This window comes from Colletotrichum fructicola, assembly GCF_000319635.2.
Source record: "Colletotrichum fructicola Nara gc5 chromosome Unknown KSG_Nara_v1_contig02, whole genome shotgun sequence".
NCBI lineage: Eukaryota > Fungi > Ascomycota > Sordariomycetes > Glomerellales > Glomerellaceae > Colletotrichum > Colletotrichum fructicola.
The window spans coordinates 3,142,585-3,165,621 of NW_027094052.1; the positions used below are offsets into that span (position 1 = coordinate 3,142,585).

At 54.8% G+C, this 23,037-nt stretch overlaps 6 protein-coding genes across 6 annotated transcripts; 2 read left to right on the top strand and 4 right to left on the bottom strand.

Moving 5' to 3' along the window:
• Nucleotides 1-1,750: 1,750 nt before the first annotated feature.
• CGGC5_v003621 (uncharacterized protein) lies at nucleotides 1,751-2,678 on the bottom strand (the record flags this gene model as incomplete). Its single annotated transcript, XM_066151153.1, has 5 exons — nucleotides 1,751-1,822; nucleotides 1,915-1,947; nucleotides 2,273-2,430; nucleotides 2,521-2,542; nucleotides 2,673-2,678. 5 exons carry the CDS (start codon nucleotides 2,676-2,678, stop codon nucleotides 1,751-1,753), a joined length of 291 nt encoding a protein of 96 aa, XP_066009504.1.
• Nucleotides 2,679-3,143: 465 nt separating this feature from the next.
• On the top strand, nucleotides 3,144-3,747 carry CGGC5_v003622 (uncharacterized protein; the record flags this gene model as incomplete). Its single annotated transcript, XM_066151154.1, has 4 exons — nucleotides 3,144-3,152; nucleotides 3,200-3,205; nucleotides 3,463-3,474; nucleotides 3,538-3,747. 4 exons carry the CDS (start codon nucleotides 3,144-3,146, stop codon nucleotides 3,745-3,747), a joined length of 237 nt encoding a protein of 78 aa, XP_066009501.1.
• Nucleotides 3,748-7,115: 3,368 nt separating this feature from the next.
• KHK (Ketohexokinase) lies at nucleotides 7,116-8,434 on the bottom strand (the record flags this gene model as incomplete). Its single annotated transcript, XM_066151155.1, has 5 exons — nucleotides 7,116-7,320; nucleotides 7,419-7,526; nucleotides 7,579-7,634; nucleotides 7,695-8,325; nucleotides 8,367-8,434. The coding sequence occupies 5 exons, from the start codon at nucleotides 8,432-8,434 to the stop codon at nucleotides 7,116-7,118; spliced, it is 1,068 nt and encodes a 355-aa protein (XP_066009502.1).
• A 1,666-nt stretch (nucleotides 8,435-10,100) lies between these two features.
• CGGC5_v003624 (WSC domain-containing protein) lies at nucleotides 10,101-13,471 on the bottom strand (the record flags this gene model as incomplete). Its single annotated transcript, XM_032033817.1, has 2 exons — nucleotides 10,101-11,230; nucleotides 11,281-13,471. 2 exons carry the CDS (start codon nucleotides 13,469-13,471, stop codon nucleotides 10,101-10,103), a joined length of 3,321 nt encoding a protein of 1,106 aa, XP_031886840.1.
• A 4,407-nt stretch (nucleotides 13,472-17,878) lies between these two features.
• CGGC5_v003625 (uncharacterized protein) lies at nucleotides 17,879-18,785 on the top strand (the record flags this gene model as incomplete). Its single annotated transcript, XM_032033816.1, has 2 exons — nucleotides 17,879-18,336; nucleotides 18,389-18,785. The coding sequence occupies 2 exons, from the start codon at nucleotides 17,879-17,881 to the stop codon at nucleotides 18,783-18,785; spliced, it is 855 nt and encodes a 284-aa protein (XP_031886839.1).
• Nucleotides 18,786-19,171: 386 nt separating this feature from the next.
• Strip1 (Striatin-interacting protein 1) lies at nucleotides 19,172-22,633 on the bottom strand (the record flags this gene model as incomplete). The annotated part of the gene is made up of 8 exons (XM_032033814.1): nucleotides 19,172-19,191; nucleotides 19,274-20,019; nucleotides 20,065-20,194; nucleotides 20,244-20,568; nucleotides 20,619-21,482; nucleotides 21,537-21,625; nucleotides 21,677-21,819; nucleotides 21,867-22,633. The coding sequence occupies 8 exons, from the start codon at nucleotides 22,631-22,633 to the stop codon at nucleotides 19,172-19,174; spliced, it is 3,084 nt and encodes a 1,027-aa protein (XP_031887140.1).
• Nucleotides 22,634-23,037: the final 404 nt, after the last annotated feature.

Below are 23,037 nucleotides of genomic sequence, written 5' to 3' on the forward strand. Positions count from 1 at the left end.
ACAGGATACTACAGGTCTCATGCCGACTAAAAAACGATGCTGATGTGTCCTGTTGATTTGACCGCTACACAGCAAGACCAAGCCTCCTTTGCTGTCAAGCCCGCTACAGCATCTTGTAGCAATCATTTCTCTTCACGGCACGTTGCCGCTTGAACCGGTTGGGCAGTAGTACCCTCCCAGTCAAATACCCGTCATCAAAAAGCTCCAAAATATGATGTACGGCTTATTGGCTTGCTGATCCAGTCACCCCGGGACCAGCCAGTACGCAAGGGCTTGACTCAACCGCGTGCTGCTCACAACCTTGCACCACCGAACAATGCGGGCGGAGGCGGGTAACCACTGATGCCTCACCATCCTGCCACTAACCTCTGGTGCTTTGCAGCACCAAGTAATTTAGGGTGCACTGAAGCCTGGATGTTGGGGCTGGAAGGTGGTCTCCGCCCGCTATCTACGACCCCGGAGAGAAGACCAACCCTTGACGGTTGCAGCCCTGCGCGTCGGCCTTCTCTGAAGACGAAGCTACTTCGCACCTCAGCCAAGACCTCGACTCATTAATTGTCCCCAAGCCTCAATGAAACCCGACCTCCGGAAGGCGTGGGCTGTCACCCCTGGTCGGAACCTACGGCTATTACCCGTGGGTAAATAACGAATGGCACTGATGATCCCATTTTCTAAGACACCAACCGGCAGCTAGGTACTGAGCATGTTGCCTTGCGTGGCATCTAATGCTGACCGGTCACCCCTTTGGATGGCTCATGGGTTGTCAGGGCGCCTGAGGATCTGGTGTGCTAGCATTGACGGTGCTGGCCGACGCTCCAACAGGATGCGCTTGCCACAATGAAGCCCCAAGATGCCAAAACCGGCGAACGACGGTAGATCACTCTTCTCGATTTCCGGCGAATGCTTGATCCAGGCGGCTAGTCTGAGAAATAACTGCGCTGGGCTTCGCAGATGGCTGTCAGACTGAACAAAGTATCTGGCTACATTGCATGCGATGTACGCCCCGACAGCGAACCTGAGAGAAAAGCAGTTCCAGCCAGTTCCAGCCACGCCACATAGACGCGTGGCTGTTGTTGAAAACCATCAGTCCCTTTCCCATGATGGCCACGCATCGGGCCCAAACAGAATCAATCGCGTTTTCGGGCGGCTCGGTGCCAATCGGCCATGATTCGTCCCTTGTTCAATGCAAACGACGTGTCGGCCATGGGTAAGGGACCCTTTGCCAGGGAAGCGAACCCCGTTGATCCTGTCCCCTGTCAACGGGAGCATGTCCGACCGTACTTACGTTCGCAATCCATGGAGGGAGGGCGTGGATGAATTGTAAGATCCAAGCCAAAAAGAAAGTAATTGTTGTTTTCGAGGGACTGATCAGCTCACAAGTTTCCTCTTCGAAGTGCGGTCTCCGTGCACAGGGGACAAACACCGACGCTCCATACTCAGTAGGAAGCTGCATGTCCAGCACTGACACATCATACTGGTCACATAGCGGACGGCATGCTCGACTGGCGGATTTCACCCGAGACATGCACTCTACATATTATCCACTGTTCACATTCTGCGCTCACTTTGCGAATATCTCGCCCGCGGGATTTTTCAGCAACCGAGACTTGTGATGCCCGCCTGGATCGCGATTGTCTGGTCCTACTGCCGTCCAATGGCATACTCCAAACATGAGCATGGCGAGTGTCCATCAGATCCGTCAATGAACCTAGCTCAAACATTCGGAAGCAGTACAAATATCAGCAGCATGTCACTTGCGGAACAAGCAGCATATCACATCGCTGACGTCTTCAACGCCAGCGGGCAAGGTCTCGCTGAGGTACTTTCAAACCGCCAACATGCTCAGCTTCCTCGAGCTAAATAAAGTCGCGCTCGGCCGTTTGTGATTTAGGGGTACGATGGATGGTTGCTTACCATGCCTGGGATTCCCTGAGGAACATTGCTGGGCTGGGCAACGTCAGGGCATCGGTGAAACCGGGGCCTACCGACAAGAACACTTCAATGCGCGCGCATGCTGTCATGGGCCGGCTAGCCAGGCTCAAAAAAAGCTCCAGGATCTTAACAGACGGAGTCTAGCGAATAAAGCTAGTAGGCAGTCCGTCCTGCGGTCTGCAAGAGATGAAAATGAAACATGACAGGGATTGATACCCTCGCCAACAATCAGGAATCTGAAGGTCTCAGCGACTTGTCGACTTCATCTCCAGGCCCCAGTACCGTTTAAAGGGCCCAATCAACTCAGTTCCGCCCGATGATCTACTGTTCACGCGCGGACCATCCAAAGATCCCATGCCGACTCGTTGGGCGCCTTGCATGGATGCAAGGACTTGACAGGAGCACCTATCCTCGGGACGATACAACGGGGCACGACAGCAACGTCGTCCACTTCGAGTGCTAAGGCATCTTGAGCGATGCACGACAACGGAAAGGGCCCTGTTTTGAGGAGACAATCTGTCAGCATGACTTCGACAGAGGCAAATTGAATATGGCAAGCGGTTGACCATATTTCATTTCGGTTCTTACAGGTCTGGCATCGCCTGATGGGCTATGGACAGGCCGTCAATCTCAAGAGGCGGTAGCCATTACAGTGCGACCCGACGATCTCTTTAGGCCATCTGGAGACATGAGCAAGCACCACTTGTTAGGTACAGATGTTGAGACATCAGCCGTGGTACGGCCATGGCTGTCATCCGCGAACGCGGGCCCCAGCCCTGGGCCCGGTCGTGACCCCAGCGAAGCCAACGCTGAAATGTCAGGGATTGGCTCGGAGATGATTAGACCCTGGTCGAGAAGGAAAGACTGTGTCTCTTTTAGCGTTGGCGTGGCCCAGCGGGCTATCGAATGAGAGAGCTAAGACGAAGCAGTCGAGAGGAGCACAACAAAAAAAAAAAAAAAAAAAAAAAAAAACAAAAAAAAAAAAGCTGAAAGTATCCGACGGTGCCACTCCATAACCAGCTCCATGGGCCCAGCACCCTTTGCCTTGTTAGCGGTTGTCTACCGCAGCAGCCGGGTACTGGCAATCGAGGCATTCTTCAATGCGGAGTGCCTGGAACCGGGATAGAGACGGCTTGGGCTGCCGGACTGGTCGTCCTGTCTGTCAAAGTCTCGAAGTTCACTCGTGTTGTTTGAAGGTTAGCAGCACGAAAATGTTGAAGGTATGGATCTTGATGCGTCAGTTGCTCACCACTAATCAGCTGGGCAGAAATATGTGCGGAGAACCGTAGTACAATATCACCAACCCAAGAGGAGATGATGCCGCTTCGTCTCGTCAGGCGTCGTGCTATGATTACTGTGCAGGCCATCCATATGCGAGCGGGTTGGCCTTCTTGGCGGAACTCCCCAAGGATCAAAACCTCAAACTCGGTGCATCAGGAGGCCAACTTTTTTTTTCCCCTCTACGTCGAACCACTAGCAAGACTGGCATGAACAGCCTCACAAGGTGACGGAGATTGGCTTGAGCCTTAGATTGTAACCAAGGTGAGCGACATGGAGGCTTGCCCAACAAGTTTACGCTGCAGATCATGACTCGGCCCATACTAGGAGACGACGACGTCGGGGACGGGGACGGGCGTGACGGGCTCGACAATCCGGGCGCTCAGTGACGATGACGGATCCTTGCGTTCGAAACGACGTCTATTTGCAGAAGAGATATATACACCATGTGTGTGTCCGTGGTGGAAGCACAGCAAGCAAGCTTGCAAACAAAGTATCAAAGTCAACGGGCGACAGGTCGACCTGCAGGCGAAGTAGACTCGGCATGTCGATGCAAATGGCCACCCAGTGATCTCAGCCAGGGCAAATGGGAGGGGGTGTAAGTGGTAGGGGTAGGTGTGGGAGAGAAGTGACAGAAGGGGGGGGGTGTTTGTACGGACGCAACGTCGATGAGGCAGGGCAGCGACATCGATGGGGATTTTGGATTCTCTATGCTTCTTACGGTAAGGTACGCAAGTTCCCCATCGACACACTAAATCGTCTAGTCGCATCCTTGCCGGTTGCCGCCGCCGCTAGCAAAGCCATCACCGCTACGACTACCGCTGCCGCTACATACCACTACCGCTAGCCATCGTCCAGTGCAACATTGCCTTCCATGTCAGGACTCAGGTCACTGGGCTCGTTTTCGCTGGGCCGGGGGACAGAGGACGCCCACACGCCCCTGATGACAACGCCCTCGACCCCTCCCCTGGACTCGTTGGCTCGTCTGGTCCTCGTCCACGCATGACGGACACAGTGGACAAGAGGGATGGATTCTGGATGAGCGGCTCTGTATCAGCGAGAGGCACATTCGCCCTCACACTTACACACTCACTCATTCATACACGCACTAAGCAAACTAGCCGCCGTGGGGTGGTTACTCCCCCCACATCTTCGCCCATCCCGCCAGTACTCACACACTTCCAGGTTGCGTCGTTCCACGAGACATGGTTGACAAAACGCTGTTGCGTGGGTGCGACCGACACACTCACACGCAGCGCACCCCTCTGGTCTTTGCTGCTGCCTCTCTTCTGCGTCCACCAAAGCCCCAGCCCGACCCTGCTCGCAGGCCAATGTCAGCTTTCGCCAGTCAGTACTGTGTACCACTCGCTTCACAGCTCTGCTACGGCTTGCCAAAGTAGCCTCAACTTACGCAGCACGCTACTCTTCCCAGTAACCGTTGATTTCCGCTCCCTCGGTTTTGCTTTTTTTCCTCTTCCCATGCTGGGTCCTCCTCGGCCTGTCCTAGCTTTCTGGTCTGCTGAAAGAGCAACACTGCCGCCTTTCCCAAGGCCCGTGGACGCCATCCCTTCGAATGTGCACGCCCCCATCTATCAATTCAAATGCCCCTCGGTCACTTTACGGCTACCCATTGAGAAGGACACGCGGAACTTTCATCCTTCTCCACGCACATTCAAACTCCCGAACAAGATGCATGGCATGGGCATCACGCTATTCGCCTGCCTGTCATATCCTGCAGAAGCCTCTCACTCAACTTCACTTTGACGACGACCCGTCCTCGTTGGCTGAAAGTCATGTTTTCGACCCTGCAGAAACTCCTCTGCTCAATACAGACACGCCTCGTATCATCCACTCTCCAGGACACATCAAGCCCCCAAATCTGGTATGCCCCTCTTCAGATACCCAAACCCTTGCGGACGCAGGGCCGGAAACGATTCCCTGCAAGGCATTTACAGATATTGTGGATGGCCTATCATTTTGCCACCAGGCACCGCCCGTTCCTCTGACGTCCGACGTGAGGACGTACTTGCTGAGCACCGTCGTCACTATTCAATCGCTTCCACCAAGGGCCGCATCTCCATGCCACAGCTTCCGAGAAGCAACCACGCAACCCGTCAGCAAGCCGCCACATGCTTTCAATGCGATGTGCTGCCATAATTTGGACGCAGCTTTTTCTCCACACACTGCACGGTCTGCACTGTCTCTCACTTACCCACGGTACATGTCTAGTCAACTTGTCGCCCGATGCAGTAGCGTAGGGGCCTCGCCCACCACGACCTTCTCATACACTGTCACTCGTTTATCCCCTTTCATGAGACTCGTTGATCCGCTAGATCCATCGGCGGTGAGACGTCGGATACTTTGAAATCCAGCAAACATTGAGCAGCGCTGTTGGTACGCATCGCCCACCGCCGACGCCAACGCAAGATCAACTCGCAACACCAGAATATGCCTCCCTTCGGTCTCTTGTGTTCTGGACGGACCCTTCCTGTTACGGCATGAGCACAATAGGATTGCACACGAGCGACCCGGTGAACCAGAGCTGATACTTGCGACATGATGGATTCTGTCAGAAAGCGGAGGGTTGTAGTAACCCAAATGCAGCATACAGGCCGCTGAAATCATACACGGGCTAACCTCCGCTGCATCAAGCCGCCAACATATCAATTTTTTTTCGCCTGGAATCCACTTATGTACGACGCTCCAAGCCCGACTGGCCAGAAGAAATTGGTGGGAAGGGTTCATGGAGACCGACGATGAAAATGAGACTCAAGCCATGAGCCCCACCAAATCGACAAGACAACGCGATGCAGAAAAGAATCGATGGTCTCGTTCCTCAATCTCGAGTCACCGCAAATCCATGGGCCCAGAACACCTACAACCGCCCTGCAAATGCCCCGGTATTCTTCTCATAGGCGGGCTGTCCAGATGCTCCCCGTCGACAGCTTACTTCGTTCGTCCGTCTCCGCTGAATCTGGCTCAGAGTCAGTCGTGACAGAGAGGGACATCATTTTGGATCCCCTTTCCACTGAAAACTCCGCCTCCGCCAGACTGCCTCCAGTGCGGAATTCAACTCATTCCATGCTTCGTATCCGTTCCTTCTCCAAGAACAGGAGATCTACGTCGCGCTTCCCTGCGGCTGTACCAAATGCAGGCGAAGTTTGCTGCAAAACAACAGGTTGAAGACGGGTTTCGTCATTGAGCTGGACGGTTCTTCCACCTGCGACCCATCGACTCCCTCACACATTTCTCGTCGATTCTCGCCATCCCTGGCTCTCAACTGGTTCATCGTTAACTTCTTCCTTCTGTTGCATCCAAGAAGCTGGCAGCTCCTGCCTAGCATCTGCAGGCCATCTGCAGCCTCGCCTGCACCGCGCCTGCGTGAGATGCGCCATCTGCACTGACGCGTGTTTGTGTAAATGCAGAGTAGCCCAATCTACTCACCTTCACTCCACAAGTGCAGCGGCGGCTCGAAGAGGTTGAAGACAAAAGACACGGCAATCATGGACCAATTTTGCTACCTGTTAGGCGTCTCTGACAGCCGCAATGTTCACAACACATTATGCCATGAAGTCCGCCTCTAGCCCAACTTGCCCCGTCGCAGAAATGCTTCTCTCTCGCTTGCCCGCCATCCACCTTCCATTGTTTACACCGCCTCTTGTTCCCCACACGGGTCCTCAAACCTTCACTTTCGCAGAACACGCATCAGGAGCGACCACCGACGATGGATGCCCACCGGACCGCAGGCTTCGGCTTGTTGCCATGTAGTTCTGCAGATGACCGAATCCTGACGACTGCGGGACACTTGGTCCACCCACCCCGTTCCAACTCAACGGCCGAGGCGACCATCTACGGCATCGGGGGGCAGGATCCGGAGAAGCCGCGGCGGCGGCGACGAAGCTGGCTCATTGCCTGGCCTGATCCGATACGGACGACCCACCGCTAGCACGACTTTGCATATCGTCTCCCAGCCCACTGAACCCCTCGCGCTGGACTTTGAGAGTGGCCAGGTCGACCGCGAAGCCGAGCTTCTCTCCCAGCTCCCAACGCTCCCGGCAAATGAGCCCGTAAAGCATGCCTGCAACGAACGTGTCTCCAGCACCTACCGAGCTGCAGGGTGTCAGTGTCGGTCAACATCTGCCTCGTAAGCGCAGCGAGAGATGAGCGGTAGAGAACGACTCGTTCGCTGGAGGGGTTAAGTCACTCACTCAGCCACATGCTGGACTGCGTGCTCGACAGGACGCTCGACGTAACGTTGATCTTGCAGCGATAGGCACGATGCCCCCTCGGCCCCCCATGTGATCATCGCCAGAGAGCTGTTTAGCCTACAATCAGCTAACGGTTCCTAAGCGGCGATTCAAAACCCACGCTCGCGGCTGGCTCTCCCCTCTCAAGCAAGCCTCGGCAGATGTGTAGCCGCAGTGCTGTTGTGTTGGTCAACTTCACGACGCTTGGCTCTGTCTCTCCCCAAGCAGGATACTCACCTCGGCCCAGCTCTTGGAGTAAAAGACGACGTCCGCTTCCGCGGCGAGTTCCCTGAGCCCAGGTCTCCCGGGCTTCTCGACCTCGACGCTTACCGTCGCACTCGCGCCCAGCACGCGTCTTAACGATCGGACACACTCGAGCGTCGTTTCCGGGATCCGCCCCTCAAAGTGCCACCACGTCTTCTCTCCACGGCCCCAGAACGCCTCTGCGACGACCAGGAACTCGGCGGCCGTCATCTCGGGGAGGTCATTGTGGTTTACGATTGTCCGGCTGCCCGTCGCCTCGCTGCGGAGGATGTAGCAGCTCGCCGGCACCTGGTGGCCCGCGCGGAAGAGGGAGTGGTCAAAGTTGACGGCTGACGAGGAGGGCGAGGGCTCCCGGCCTGGTGATGTTGACGTCGGCGTTAGTGAGGCGATGATGTTCGCTGTTGCCTGCGACTGGCGCTCCGGCAGGGGCGAGACGAGGTGCATCTGCAGCACCTCCTCCTGAGGTGAAGACCCGTCGCCGCCGCCGGGCAGGTTTCTGAGCAGCTGCTGCAGCACTTCAATCGTGTTGGGGCAATTGCCTCCTCGCCGGACGCGCAGGCTTGTCGCCCGTAATTTTGCGTCCTCTTCGGGGAAGCGCGGGATGCTGGGAACGGTGAGTCAGCGAGGTGTTCTACGTGCTCTGACGCGAAGGGTTTGTCTTGCGTGAGGATCGTGTCGACGTAGCACGCCCCGACGAGGATGAGGTGCTTCATTCTTGGTGTTGTGATGTCTAGATCGTCTCCGTGATTTGCGTGAACCCGACCGTGGCAATGACCTAGGTAAGCCCGCCACAGTGCAAACCTGCGGGACTTTATTGTTGCCCGTCACTGCGTTTTAGAATCTGGCGCGGAGCTGCCTCATTATCTCGTATGTCACGATGTCGCAGACGGCTGCGGCGTAATTGGGGAAGACGGAGATAACGTCATGCTCCTGTTATCGCTACTTCGTCCAGAACTCGCGGATCATCGGCTGATTGTTTTGCCGCGATCATAAACACCACGAGGTGTACGTCGCGAAGCCTATTCGTGGCCAGAGAGCGACGACACTTGGACCTTTTTCTTCCTGTTCGCTGTGCCTGGCTTGGTTGGGCCACGTGAGGACTTGAATGTCCAGACCTCCAGGGACGAGCGGCAAGAGAATACAACCGATGACTGTTGGAGAGTGGCCTTGTTCAAGAAGCAGACTCCCGACCCCGATGCCGAGCCGGAAACTTCATTCTAGACGACCCCGAGACCATGACACGGAGAAGTGAGTGCTGCTGTTTGGAGTTGTGCCCTCTCCGGCGTCCCTCTACTTCACGTCTGGATTGGCGGTATGCAGCTAGTAGCGAGGGATCTGATGCCAACTCTGATTCGCCATGTCCTCGTCCTCCATGGGCTGGTTCATCATCGTGATGGGAGACTGACCGTCGGGTGTAATACCTTCTGTCCTAAGCGAAATGAACCGGATGGACTACTCGAACATGACACTTCTGCAATCGCTATTGTGCGAATCGTGAAATGCTTCAGCAGTTAACCCTGGTGTGTCTCTGCGCGCGCATCATAAGGAAACGCAGACAGCGGCCGTTGCTCTTGCTCTGGACATCGCCACATTGCTACGCTCTGGGTCATCAATTGCCTGATCCCAAGAGCGTACGTAATCATCTTCCTACCCACACGACCGAGGCTCATTTAGAACCCTATCAGGATGAAACAGCGATCCTAGTTCAAGGTCGCTTCGTGCCTCGAGCAAAGTCCTCGGCATAGTCTCCATAGGGCAGCTTCATAGAGCCCCGAGATAAAACCGCCAACACGTTCAGCGAGGATGAGAAGGAGACGTGTGACTTCGTTGCATCCGAGTGTCATACGACGGGGCTTCGGTGAGGGGGTCTCCAAAGGAGGCAAGACAAAGCACCTTTGACTGGAAGTCGATTTGACATTCTTTTCTCTGTATTCTCATGAGATACTCGCGTTTGATCCTGCCAGAGGGACTACGCTTCCTGTGAACTCGTGTATCCTCTGCCTTACTATCTTTGCTACTGTCGCCCCTATCGTTATTTTGACTTCTACTATAATCGTCTCTGCTACTATTATGATAATTATCGTCGTCAATTCTTGTCAATTCTACGACTTAGCTGTTGTTATTAGTGTTGTCGTCGCCCTTGTCGTCGTTATACCTCCATGTCTTCCCTCAACAACATTCAGACATCAGCCATAGCTTGGATGGCAGACCTAATCTCCGACTGAAATCAGAGGAAACTTGCAAGGATGTTCAATATGTTCAGTGTATTATTATATGAATTAATATTTATCGACCGCCATGGTTTCCAATCCGTACCTCTATATTATGCCTTGACGCCATAGACTCATCATTTTCCCGTAAAATATCAAGACCTTCTCTTCATTTCTTGTACACAGACAAACGATTGCCACTGCCACAGTACTCAGTGCTGCTACCCGAGCAAAGCATATTGCATTCGCTGACAGGTGCCACAATGGATGTGTCGGGCAGGGCAGAGCCGCAATAGCACTCGCCGCTGTATTCTGTGCCAAAGTAGGCGAAGCCGTCACAAAACGACGCGCACACCTCGTTTGTCATCTTGTCTGAAGCCGTCGCCTTCGCACTCAGGGCACGGCCACCTTGGGCTGGCTCAGTCCGACAGCCGAGGAAAGAGTAGACGCCGGCGGTGGCAGGTTGACTTGGGCCAGTAACCTTGTCGTTGTTGTTGGTGTAAAGGGTGAGTCTGTTGCCGGCGCCGCAGTATTCGTATTGGTTTCCGGTGCAAGTCATGCTGCAGTCACTCAAAGGAGCTAATGAGCTGCTCGAAGCGAGGAAGTTGCCGCAATAACACTCGCCCCCATACTCCGTCCCGAAGTACTTGTAACCTGAACAGAAGGCGGCGCAGTTTTCGAGAGTCATGTTGTCGTGGGAGGCATAGCTGTTCTGGCTCAGCGCACGAACGCCATTTCCTTCTGTCCAGCAGCCCGTCAAGTTGTAAGCGGCCACAGTCGCTTTGTGGGCAAGTGTAGGGACAGTGCTAGTCGCGCTTGAAGTTGTGGTAGAAGAAACAGGGCTCCTGGTCGAAGACAAACTGCTGCTCGGAATCGATGAACTGCTGGAGGCTGAGCTTGACACGGCCTGGGCTGATAAGGTTGAGGCGGAGGAGGAAGAAGTGGAGATACGAGTCGACGATGCGGCGCTACTTGTCGAGACCACGGTGCTGAAGGTGGACGACCCAGTGAACGGAGCACTGGAAGAGGAAGAAGATCCACTGGCACCGAGAGCACTAAAGGTGCTTGAGGGAGTGATGGAGCTCGAGGAGCTGCTGGAAGTACCCGAACTGCTGCTCGATGCGATTGTCGCGGCCGAGGCAATCGAAGAATGGGAGGAAGACGAAGAGGTTCCAAGCTTGTACAACTCAAGACGGTTTCCGTCACCGCAATACTGATTTTGGTTCCCAGCACATTTCATGTTGCAATCGGTAATAGGAGCAGACTTGCTAGAATCCTGCAGGCTGTTACCGCAATAGCCTGTATCTTGTTAGACGAGATGAACTGGAAGGGAGTTGACTGCTGCTTACATTCGCGACCGTACTCGGTTCCAAAGTATGTGTAGCCAGAGCAGTAGGTAGCACACTTCTCCAGGGTCATGTCGTCGGCTGCCGTCGAAGTTGCTTGGAGGGCGCGGCCATTGGTGGCCTCGGTCTGGCAACCAACCAAAGAGTACTGTCCAACGGCGGAAATATGGGCGAGAGTAGCAGTCGCAGACGCGGTCGAGCTGCTTGTACGGGTGGCGGTGGTCGAATACAGCTCGATTCTGTTGCCCGCGCCACAGTACTGAGTTGAGTCTCCAGAGCAGGGCATATTGCAGTCGACCAAGAGTGCAGAAGTACTAGTAGAGTCCAAGGAGTTACCGCAGTAGCACTCCCGTCCGTACTCCGTTCCCCAGTAGTCGAATCCAGTGCAGTTGGCCATGCAGCTACTCAAAGTCATGCCGTCGTAAGCGAACGCCGCGCCCTTGAGAGCCCGCCCATTTGTTGCTTCGGTCCAGCAAGAAACGAACTTGTACCCGCCCATGGTGGCACGGTGGCTGGGGGCACTTGCAGTGCTTGTCGGAACAACAGATGAGACAGTGATACTGCTGCAAGAAGTACCTCCAGACCACCCCTGACAGGTTCCACCTACGGTGTTGGCCTTCTTGAAAGAATCGACCATGTCTCCGCTGATTAAATCCATTGTTGACTCAACACTGACACCACCCGGTATGGTGGTCGTCACGGTGAAGAAAGTATAACCTCCTTGACAAGCTCCCTGTGTCATGGCCAATGTCATGTTGCTCAGGAGTGGCACGACACTGGTGGTACGCTTTGTTTTGTACCAGACGTTGACGCTCACAGGCTGTGAGATGCGATCGTTACGGACGGCGGCAACGAAAGTGGCATTGCCGTTGGACTGGGTCAAACAGCTCTGATCAGTCTGAAGGAAAATGCCGTCCTGCATGGGATAACCGTTGCCATTGTTGTCGAAGAATTTGGTGGAACCATCGTTCATATTGATCGTTACCGTGAAAGATGAGATACCAGATGAGACCGGGATTCTGACTCCATTCTGTTGATTCTGCATGATTGTAAACCAGGCGAAGCTCTCTTCCAAGTTCGTGGAAGCACCAGAAACGGTAATGGTGAAGGCACAAGCTCCAGATCCACACACGGTACCGCCATTCCGATTCTTATAGCTGATAGTGAGGCTGGCGATGTTCGAAAGGGGGAAGTTGGTCGTGCGGACACGGATAACACCCGTCAGTGACAGGGTTGATACGTCGGCGAGTGCAAGCTGCATTTGTACCGGCTTAACTTGGTAGGGCTGGATGGGGTCGCTCAGAGTCACGCCGGACGGCACGACATTGACCATTCTCTCAAAGATGGCTTTGCAAACGTTGTTGAAGACGGTGGCGTCTGTCATCGCCTTTACGGTTGCGTTATTGTCGGCGTTAAAGACTCTGAAGTCGGAGTTCTTTCCCTTCTGGGTCCCGGGAACGTTGACCAGTGGGTTCTGAGTGGTACCGGCGAGATATTCGGTGATGACTTTGGGATCGAACGCGGCATCGGTGGTATCGAAGGTGGCAACTTCGTTTGTGAATTGGCCAGCAGGGACGATATCGGGATGGTCCGCCGAGTGAACACCGCCGATGGTGTGACCGCACGCCGTCATTTGTATCATATCTGCTGTAGAGAAACCCATGCGAACAAACCGGTTCAGGAACACTGGAGTCGAGTCTCCAGGTGTGGGAACGGCGCCAGAGTCGTTCGGTCCTGTTGCATCGATCCGGCCGGCTCTTATGGCAACAGATGGGCCCTTGCAAGACAACACAGATGTGTAGACGCCAAGTGCGATGAGGTCTGACATACTGCTCTTGCGCGTCAAATAGGGAGCCATGAAGGTCATGGTAGTGCCGAAGCCTGGACCTGTGTTGTCGCTCGATCCCAGCTCATACTGCAAAGATGCATCCATGCCGCCAGTTCCCCTGTATACGTTTGCAGGAGCCATGTCGTGAAAGGCGGTCCTTAGCCACTCGGCGGCGTTTTTGCGACCTGCACCAGAGACCTCTCGCGTACAGGGGTTGACGGAATCGGCAAACTTTCGTGACCGAACACCGGTGGTTTGGTACATGATCTCCTCGAGCTCGTCGATGTCTGCAGGCCATGTTGGGTCGGCGGTGGTTCTGGCTGCAAGTCCCAGGAGGGCTAGCAGCAAGGATGTCGCCCCCTTCATGTTGTTGAAGATTACAGCACTACAGGCCGGGATCAAGAGAACGAGTGATTATGATAAAGAGCGTGAGTGAGTGAGTGTATAAGCCACAAAAGCTCAGCTGAAATATTAATGCGAGATACTGAAAAACAAATGCACCTGAAAAGAGCGTAATGGGCGAACCCGACACGGGAAGGAAGACGTGAAGTAGGAAAGGACGAGAGAAGGCCACTAGCCGTTTGATAAGAGAAACATCTGCTGAGAGACGAATGGACTGAGAGGGAAGGGGAGGAGGTTCGGCGCTTCCGTGCCGTAGCAGAGTTGCGCCATCGCACAGCAGAGCGTGTAAGGAGGCCGAGAGACGACGCACCAGCCGAATGGAATAGCGGCAAGATGGACGATCTGGGCATGCCATGCAAGTCTAGGCTGAGAAAGGGTGCAGCTATCACCAAAGAGAGCAGCACCCTCCATCGTTCATTAGTGTCGAAGGACCCGACAGAGTGGCGGCAGCTTGGGTCTATGGTTCATGGGTGTTGTGATGATCGTGGTGTTGGTGTCTCTTCGTATTTTTGGCATGGACTTTGGCCAAGGATGCCAGGGCTTTTCTTTCTGCTTCCGGTAAGCGCCATCCTGATATTGGATTAAGGAAGGGACAAGAGGCAGCGCTATGCTGCTAATTGGCCGTTGGCAATTTGTGGCGTCTGACGGTGCTAGCAGCAGCGCGAGAACCGTCCAGGGGCAACGAGGTGAGCCCTTGCCCCTGACCAACGCTTATTTCCCCATACAGTAGCCTACCTGCTTGAAGAACACGCATTTGCTGGGACCAATGGTGTCTTGGGCAATGAATCGTAAGTTGCATGTTTGGACTGCCAACCTGCCGCCGGACGCTGCGGTGAGACAAGACCTTTTCAACTGTCCTTGAGCTTTTCCCGCATCTTCAAATCGAGATATCTCGGTGGTATATCCTGATAAAGTACCCACACGGGAGGATACGGTCTGTTTTCCTCATCTTGGCACCCCAATGCGGTTTACACCTACAGCACCGAACTATCGATGTCACGACAACGATGGCGCCCAGCTGAACCACCAGCTGCCGAGATACCGCATACGTCTTCTGGGATATTGCAGCTGCGTAATCCTCCCCACCCTCAAGGTAAGGCGTTGTCGTCGTCTCATCTTGCCCTGAAGTTGGCACCGGCAAAATTCAGGTAAAGGGCTTTGAGGTACACAGACAACTTTCGTTGCAGCTGTGGCATCGGCAACTACGGCATTCGAAGATATTTCGAGCACGTCGCAGCTTTGTCCAGCATGCCGATCACGCAAAACCGAAGTCGGCTTTTAAGCATCATCCACAACCTTACTTTCGAGATCCAAGACCTTGGAAAGAACACTAGTAAACCTACTTGTATCCCGCACAGCCAAACACAGTCAGAAAGGAGTGAGTTGGTCAACCCAAAGAGCATGTCGTCGAATACTTTCCTCATCAAAGCCCATCTGACCATGGTATTGCATGCTCATTCTGCTGTTCACTCACCTCTCGCAGGACACATTGGTCAACAAGGCTGTCATATCTGAGTCGGCTCGCCAAGACGCCCTTGCGCTGTCAGGTACGACGCGAGTCCTCCTCCACACTTGCAGACTCCACGATCCTGTCAGATTGAGAGAATCAGACGAGTCACTCGCCCAGGCTCCGAGAGTTCGCCAGAGCTGTCATAGCGACAGAATGTGGCTGTTGCTAGCGGGAACGGGCTATCGATTTTGTCGGATTAAAGGGGGAGAACCCAGCCCTTTACCAGCTAGTGGCTCGAACGGCCTCGACGCCTGGGGCAAGCCAACGGTTCTACTCGGCAGCTTGTGCGCCAAGATGCCGCGACTTTTCCTGTCCATGAGCAGTCCGAAATTCTTCAATAAGGGTAGCGCCCTGCAGGTTCGATGACTTTGGTGTAGGGCTGCTGTGTTACGCTTTGCGAGACAATTGCCCACGACACGGAGAGAGACTTGTGCCAGAATCTTGTTCCCGAATTCCGCAAGAACCACGACGAGACCAAAGTAGGCCGGTTTTCGTTCCGATGTTCCACAATGGGCGCCTTACCGACGCATTGGATACGAAGCGCTTCCCACTGGTGGCGCTCATCGGTGCCACTTGGATGGTAAGAAAGCAGCCTGAGGTCCTGTGAACTGCCGGAGGCGCTTGATATTTCAGTGCGAGCTGGACAAGCAACTCTGAACCAAACGTATTCGGCGCCCCCAGCGGTACCGTTCGGTTTCTCCACGCATTGGACCGTAAGCGGGCCCTGCAGACTCCGCGTGCCGCAAGTCTCCGGCATCCCGATACGGGGATGGATTACGGGCCCCACTCCGAATCATGTCTCCGATCCCAAGCAATGGCTCCCTGGCCTGCGAACACCTAGCATCTCCCAGCCAAAGGCATGAACCCTCAGCAAGCGGGCAGAGTGGCCGATGAAAGCCGCACGTTATGCCACAATGATGCGCCCAAGGACTCGGACTTGTTCCGGTTCATGACGTTGCACCTGCGTTGTCTCGGTACTTTTGCTGGGTAGGTTGTATGAGACAAGCTACGACGGCCATTTGCAACGTCTCCAGGCTTGGGTGTTGGGCGGCCCTGGAGCTTCGACTTGTGATTACCGAATTGAAGGAGAGAGCCCCGCCTCCAAAAGCATGCCTCGGTTTCCGGCGTTGCATTAGGCTTTCGGTTTTTATTCAGTTGAATCGTCCGATCAACGACTTTTTCCAACAACCTACTGCAAGGACATGAGCTATCCCGATGCGAAGAAAGCCAGGAATGAGGGTGATGACGAAACATGTCCAGACCTAAAAGTTGGTTCGTCTGCATCTTGACGTCTAAGTCGGCAATTTGGACCGTCCGGCCTGACAGGCCGAACTGGGCAAAACTTGGCAGATCTCGTCGACGTTGTCCATTGGCCGCACCATCACTGCTGCTCGATATTCTCTTCTCTCGCCCATTCTGACGCTACATCTGGAGGGCTAGCTTGTTTTCCATTTGCCTCGATCAAATGCAACATGTGGGCTCGCGGGAAAGGGCCAGACCGCTGCGAGCGAGTCAATCAGCCCCCTTCCGCACCTGGGGAAACCCTGAGAGATCCAGGGGAAACGGTTCAGCTGAGGAAAAGCGACATGGAAACAATTATCCACGCAAAGCGACTGACGGATGAAAAATGCCAGCTGAACAAGGAAAAAATCAATTATATCATCGACAGGACCGACCTTGCAGATGCGCGCTAGCCTGCCAATGATCGTCAGCAGCCGGGTCCTGGCCATCAAACCGAGACATGCTCGGCAACGCGTACACTGTCTCTTTTTCCAACGGCACCAAAACCGGATACAGCGGGTCGCCCCAGTCTCAAGTTAGAAGAGGGAATTCAATGTGCAACAGGAGGTCGAAATGTGGGCAATTCCAGGATCTCTCTAACGCGATATTCTGAAAATCCTCATGTCAGACAAGACGGGCTTGTCGTGACAGTTGTACGTGCTACGTAAGGCTCTGGTAACTCTCAAGGTCTGCGTCTGGGCGCCACGCAGACTCAGGAACAAACGGATAAAACTCCTGCCAACTCTTGACCTTTGGCCGTTTGGAAGGCATCCCGGTTTCCTTCGTTTCCTTTTAGTCACGAACACCACCTTCAACGTCAACTTGGGAGGCCCCTGGGGTCTTCCCGTGCGTGCCGTAGAAAGCCCACCCAAGTGGATCCAGCAGCGATGGAATGACCCTGTCGCCGACCGATCCCGACCAACCGACTTCTCCAGGGAGTCCATCCGCCCCCGCAAAGCCACACTGCAGCACCTGGCACCGTGGCCGTGCCGGCTTGCGAGTGGAGAAGCCGTTCCCCATCCGGCCCAATCACGCCGCCGCCTGCCCCTCCAAGACGTCTGACATCATAGCAAGCCCCACCAAGGGGAGCAGTCCCCTCCATCATCAGCCACAACCTTCCTCGTCATCGCCCGCAAACAGCGCCCCGTACCAAGACCTGACGCCCATCTTCCGTCACTGCCATTTGTCCGTCCAAACTGGCAGCTGCAAGGAAAAGAATTAAGTCTACTTTGGGGCCTCCGTCCAGACTAAAATACCGAGCCAAGAAGGAAAGAGAAAACCCCGGTCAAGCTATTCCTTGCCACGATCGACGCAGTAGCGGGATCGGCAGGCCGCAGACCCATCTCACACCACTACCGGCAGCGCGAGGGCATTGCTTTTCAAAGTATTAAGGGTCTGCTCTCCTTCCCGGGCATTCACACATGCAGCCTGGGAGGTTTCTTTTCCACCTTTTCAGTTATCTCCACCAAACAACTTGCCCAGTACATAAGGGTGAATCGAGCACAAATATCAATACGTCGACTCGTCTCACCCGATCAAACAACCCGCACCATTAAGAGACAACAAACATCATCATCAACATGGCATTCGCCCTGAAATTCCTGCAGTGGTTCGTCCGAGGCGTCCAGTTCGGCTCCGCGGCCCTCATCCTCGCAATCTACTCGTACTTCCTCGCGACGCTGCATAACCACAGCCTACCGATATCGAATAAGATTCGCGCCGTCGAGGGCATCTCCGGCTCTGCCACGCTGTACACCCTCATCGGCCTGCTCCTTCTCTGCTGTCTCGCCGGCCACGCCTTCACCTCCTTCGTGGCCATCGTCCTCGACGTCGCCTTCATCGCCGCCTTCATTTACGTTGCCGTCGCCAACAAGGACGGCGCCAACTCGTGCTCTGGCACCGTCAACACCCCCTTCGGCAACGGCCCCGCCGACGGCGAGCCCATGAACACTGGAAGCGATGGCTGGACTCATCTCCCCAGTCTGAGAACCGCCTGCAAGCTGCAGTCTGCCTGCTTGGCCGTCGCGATCGTCGCAATGTAAGTTCTCATCCTCGTCACGCCTGGAAAACCAAATTCTAACGTCTCCCAGCATCTTCTTCATCATCTCCATCCTCGTCGAGGTGGCCCTCGTGCGCCACAACCGCAAGGAGAGACGCTTCGGCCCTAGCCCCAAGAACAACTACACTTCGGGCTCCGGAGCCGGAGGTGGCTTCCTTAGCTCCTTCCGCCGTCGCGGACGCCAGAACACCGCCGCCAATGAGAACGCTCTCCCCGTCCACACAAGCCCCGACCAAGTCCGTAACAGCTACGCCACCGAGACTACTGCCGTTGCTCAGGACAGCGGATACCCCAAGTACGAGGGTGCCTATGGTAACACTGCGACCGCGACGAGTGGAGGCTACGACTATGGTCACGGTCACGAGAACGGTACCACCGCGCCTCCCGCGGGCTACCGTTATAACGACGGCACTTACGACAGAGTCTAAGTGATGGGTCGCACGATTCTCCATCTGGGATGTGAGAGATGGAATGTAATGATTGAAAACAATGGAATGAACTCGGTCAAGGATGGAATTATACCCTGGGATGGAGGAGTCTTGGCATACCGTCTCAAGTACGACGAAAGCTTTTTTGCTAGATTTGTTTTCAGGAATCAATTCACATGATTGAAACATGAATAGTTCAAGGTGAGCTTGAGCTTTGCGTCTGGAGCATGTCATGTCTTCGTTGTAGTAGTATTTGCGTAAACTTCATAACCTCTGTGTTCAGCCGTAGCTGATCTAGGTGATGCAGCGAGCTAACCGAGTGATCTAGCCGGTGCCTCGTAACCCGAACCGTTGCTTAACTAGCCAATTGTCGTGAGCGACCGTCGTCAGTACCCTAAACCCGATACTTGATCAGGTGTTAGCATTCATTGTCAAAGCTGCAGGTTAGGGCAGTCATGGCCATCCAGCCGCCTCGTGCTCCCACTCACTGTTTACGCCCTCGTCACTGCCGACGTCCGCCCAGTTCATGTCTAGCTTCTCCAGCTCCCTCGTGAAAAAGTCCTGTTCCTCGCGAAGCGCAGCACGAAGCTCGACCGCAATCTTGTCCGGGTATCTGCGCACATTGAACCAATGCGTAAGACTACGCAGCGCCTGCTCCAACGGAAGTGCCGAATCAACCTCGGCGTCGACGTCGCTGCCGGCGAGCCACTCGTCCCGTAGCTCTGGTCGACAGTGCAGGTAGACTGCGGTGATGACTCGCATGTTGCTCTGCCGCCACTTACGGCCGCAGTATGGCACTTGGTTTTTGAATAGCTTCAAGGTGTAAAGTCGCAGCTCGGGTTGGGGAACCTTTAATGATTTGCGCAGGATGTTGGCCGACTTGTACTGTACCAAAAGAAGGTTCCTGTGAGCTTTGTGCTTGCAAATCTTTTGCATGATTCGCAAATAGTTGATGAGAGAGAAGAAGTTTCTTCTAGAAAAGTCGGTGATGGGTTCCGCTGGGAGATCATTTACGGGGTACCCGAGCTCATCCACTTCGGGTCGCACGGCAGCCTGGCCATCAGATTGGGAACCCTCGTCGCCTTGATGAGGTGCAGGCGCAGGCGGTCGAGGGGGCGACCGTCTTCTCTTAATAGGCGGCGGGGCCGCCTCGTCTTCGCTTTCCTCCTCTGGCTCAGGCTGAGCAGCCGGCTTGTCCTTATACTTCGAGCGCAGGTTGCAAAAGTGGAAGAAACTGCATGGTTAGCATAATAATATCAATCCGTGAAGGCATCCGTACCTATTCTCCAGCCGGTCGGTCTTACTATCGACGACTTGCTGTATGTCTTGGTGCGCGAACAGTTTCAGGACCAGCGGGAGGTAGTTCGAATCCAGCAGAAGTTGCGTCATGTACTCAAATTTGAGAACGTCTAGACGAAAGGTCAGTTTCTCTTCTCAGGTTTTGAAATTACTGCTTACGAGAAACTCTCAGCCATTTCAGCAACAGGAGCAGGATTCCTGTGATGGCCTTTGTTGTAATCTCCCGAGATCGAGAAGCGTCTACCTCCTCAGGAGACATCTCAGGAAGTTCAGGGGGGCCACCTGAAGCAGCAGAAGAAGGATCTTGGGGCTGCTGTGGCCGGTTAGGCCCCGGACCGCCATTGACCATGCCATTAGCGCCTCTGCCGGCCATACTCGGGTGTTGTTGCCCTGCGGCAGGCTGTGATAAAACGGCCGTAACATTCATAAGGATCGGCCTAAGGAGTACAATCACCAGCGACTGCAGATGCGGAAGGGATTCTTTCTGTAGAGCAGTCAGTGATACTGCGACGAGAACGAGGGGTTCGGACTCACATAGAAGCTGTCGACGGCAAGCAGACGTCGTTTGACTTCATCGCTGACCTGTCCTGATGGTCCACAGTCGATTTCGGGTTCTTGGATCGTGAAGCCCGCTTCTCTGCGTTCCTCCGCCTTCGTCTCTGCCTTCATCGCAGCGATCTCTTGCTTCTCTTCGAGAGTCAAGCCCTCGAGGTCGAGATCCTCAACGTCGCTGTCATTGTCATCTGCTTCCCACCCTCGTTCAAACTTGAGGAAGCTCTCGCGCTCTTCCCAGAGCTGTCGTGTGGCACGCGTCATGCGAACTCGCTTGGAGAACAGCTCGCCAGCTTCTAGAATCGAGGCGGGAATATCGCTGCCCTCCCACTTACGCCCCACGAGTTGTTCTTGCAGACCAGCGCCACCTTTGCCACCAGCACTGTTGCTTGTGGCATCCAGAGGCGGGTACATGAACGGGAAGTTCTGGTTCGTCTGATAATTTTGCTTCTTACCGCCTTTACCTCCGACACCAGGTGATGGCGGCGGCGAGGGCGCAGGTGTCGCGATGTGTACGGGTTGATGCAGAATGGAGGCGCCGCTGCTTTGTGTATTCGTAGATCCGGGTACAATCCCAGTGGATGCGCTTGTCCTCGTGGGCTGATTTGGCAGAGGCGGGAGTAAGGTTGTGTTCTCCGGTTCCAGGGGAATGAGCGTCCGTGGTGGGACGTAGGCGGGATACTTGGACGTCAGCTCCTGTCGAAACACATGGTAGTCGAGGGGCGATGCGGTGATAATGTCCTTGGACTTTGCGTTGGGGGATTCGGTCGTCGCCTTTTTGGCCTCATCGATCTCCCGGGTGCCACCCAAGACCAAGAGAATGGACTTCCAGTAGAGCAAGAAAATCTAGGAAAATTAGAACCATGCCTCAGTGGGGTGGGAGGAGGGGGGCGTCCATACCTGACTGGAGGGCATCATATTTTGGTCGTCCCAACGAAGCTTGGATGTTGCTATAGACATGAAATCGACTAGTCCTGGCTTCAGGGAGACTTCCAAGGGTTAGCTATAAGATATGGCCAGGCCTGGTGAGATATGCTTACGAAGGTTGGCCCTGGTGGATTCCAGCTCCTTAGGAAAGCTCAGAGCTTCCTGAATAATGACATACATGATGGTCATCAGGTTGATGAGCTCGTCCTGAGCTTCTTGGGCACCCCCAGGCTGAACCAATCGTGGGTCATCGGACCTAGCGAGGTTAGGTAAATGTCGGGAGAATGGGTTATTTGGGCATACCAAAAGACGTCAAAGCAGTTTTGAACTGCCTCCCAAACGGTAGCAATGCCGTTTAGAGATGTGAGGAAAGTTATGCTCGATCTAATGGCCTCGAGTTGGGGTGAGCTCGCAGCAGACCTCCCATCGCCTGCTGTAGCAGGTGTTGAAGTATCGCCCCATCTTCCCAGCACCAAATATAGAAGCTTTCCAATTGATGCTGATCGTTGGGCGGGTTCCCTAACCTGGAGACCCCCGAGGGCGTCCCGGGTAAACTTTGCCCTCGTTTCGTAGTCCGTCTCCTCCCAACTTGTCTGAATATCGTACTCGTGCTGCCACTGCCATTCGAACGCACGCTGCGCGGCGTTAAGGCGCACCCATTGCCAAAATTGATAGACGAACCACTCGTCAATTTCCTCGTCGTGGGATCCCATGTCGCTGTAGACGAAGTCATAGGCGACAGGTTCGCCCCGGCTGAACTCGGCTACTATGCGTCTCAGCTGCAGCAGAGAGAGCGAGTCGGTGGGTTGGGGTTGATCGGCGGGCGCAGGAGGCATCGGTGCAGGAGGAACCGGGGCGGGCACGGGGGCAGGCGTAGGCGCAGACGAGTTTCTCTGCAACATTGGCCTGGAGGGCGGTGGAGGAGGTGGATTCGCCGACTCGGCGATTGGGCCAACATCTGCAACAACAGCATCTGCAACATCGCCAGTCGGATTCGGACGCGGAGGGGGCTGCTTCGCGGGGCCGGCGCCGTCGTTGGCGGCCCCGCGGGAGGACCAGAGTGAGTTCATCCTGACGGGAGCGAAACTATTTCGAGAGGTATATCATGCTCTAGCTGGAATACTAAAGATGAAGAGCTATGATGTGGATGGAGCTGGGTGGCGGTGGTTGTTAATCGATCAACATTTGGCCACAACGCGTCGGGAACGTAGTTGATCGCGTAAAAGGGTGGGAGCTCATGGTTGAGCTTGGAAAGGAGGTCGACAGCGACGTGGTAAAGAAGCAGCCTCGAGCGGGATGCAGTTTGCGTTGCAGCTTGTGATTGGCTGTGGCGCAAATCCCTGAGGTGGTTTGGCGGGGTGTGTGTGGCTGGAACAGCAATTGGGTCCCCGTCAGCCTTTCATCGTGGATCAACAGCGCTGTGAGTCCCCTAGAACGGAGAAGCTTGGGCCACGCGCATGTCTTATCTGGGCTG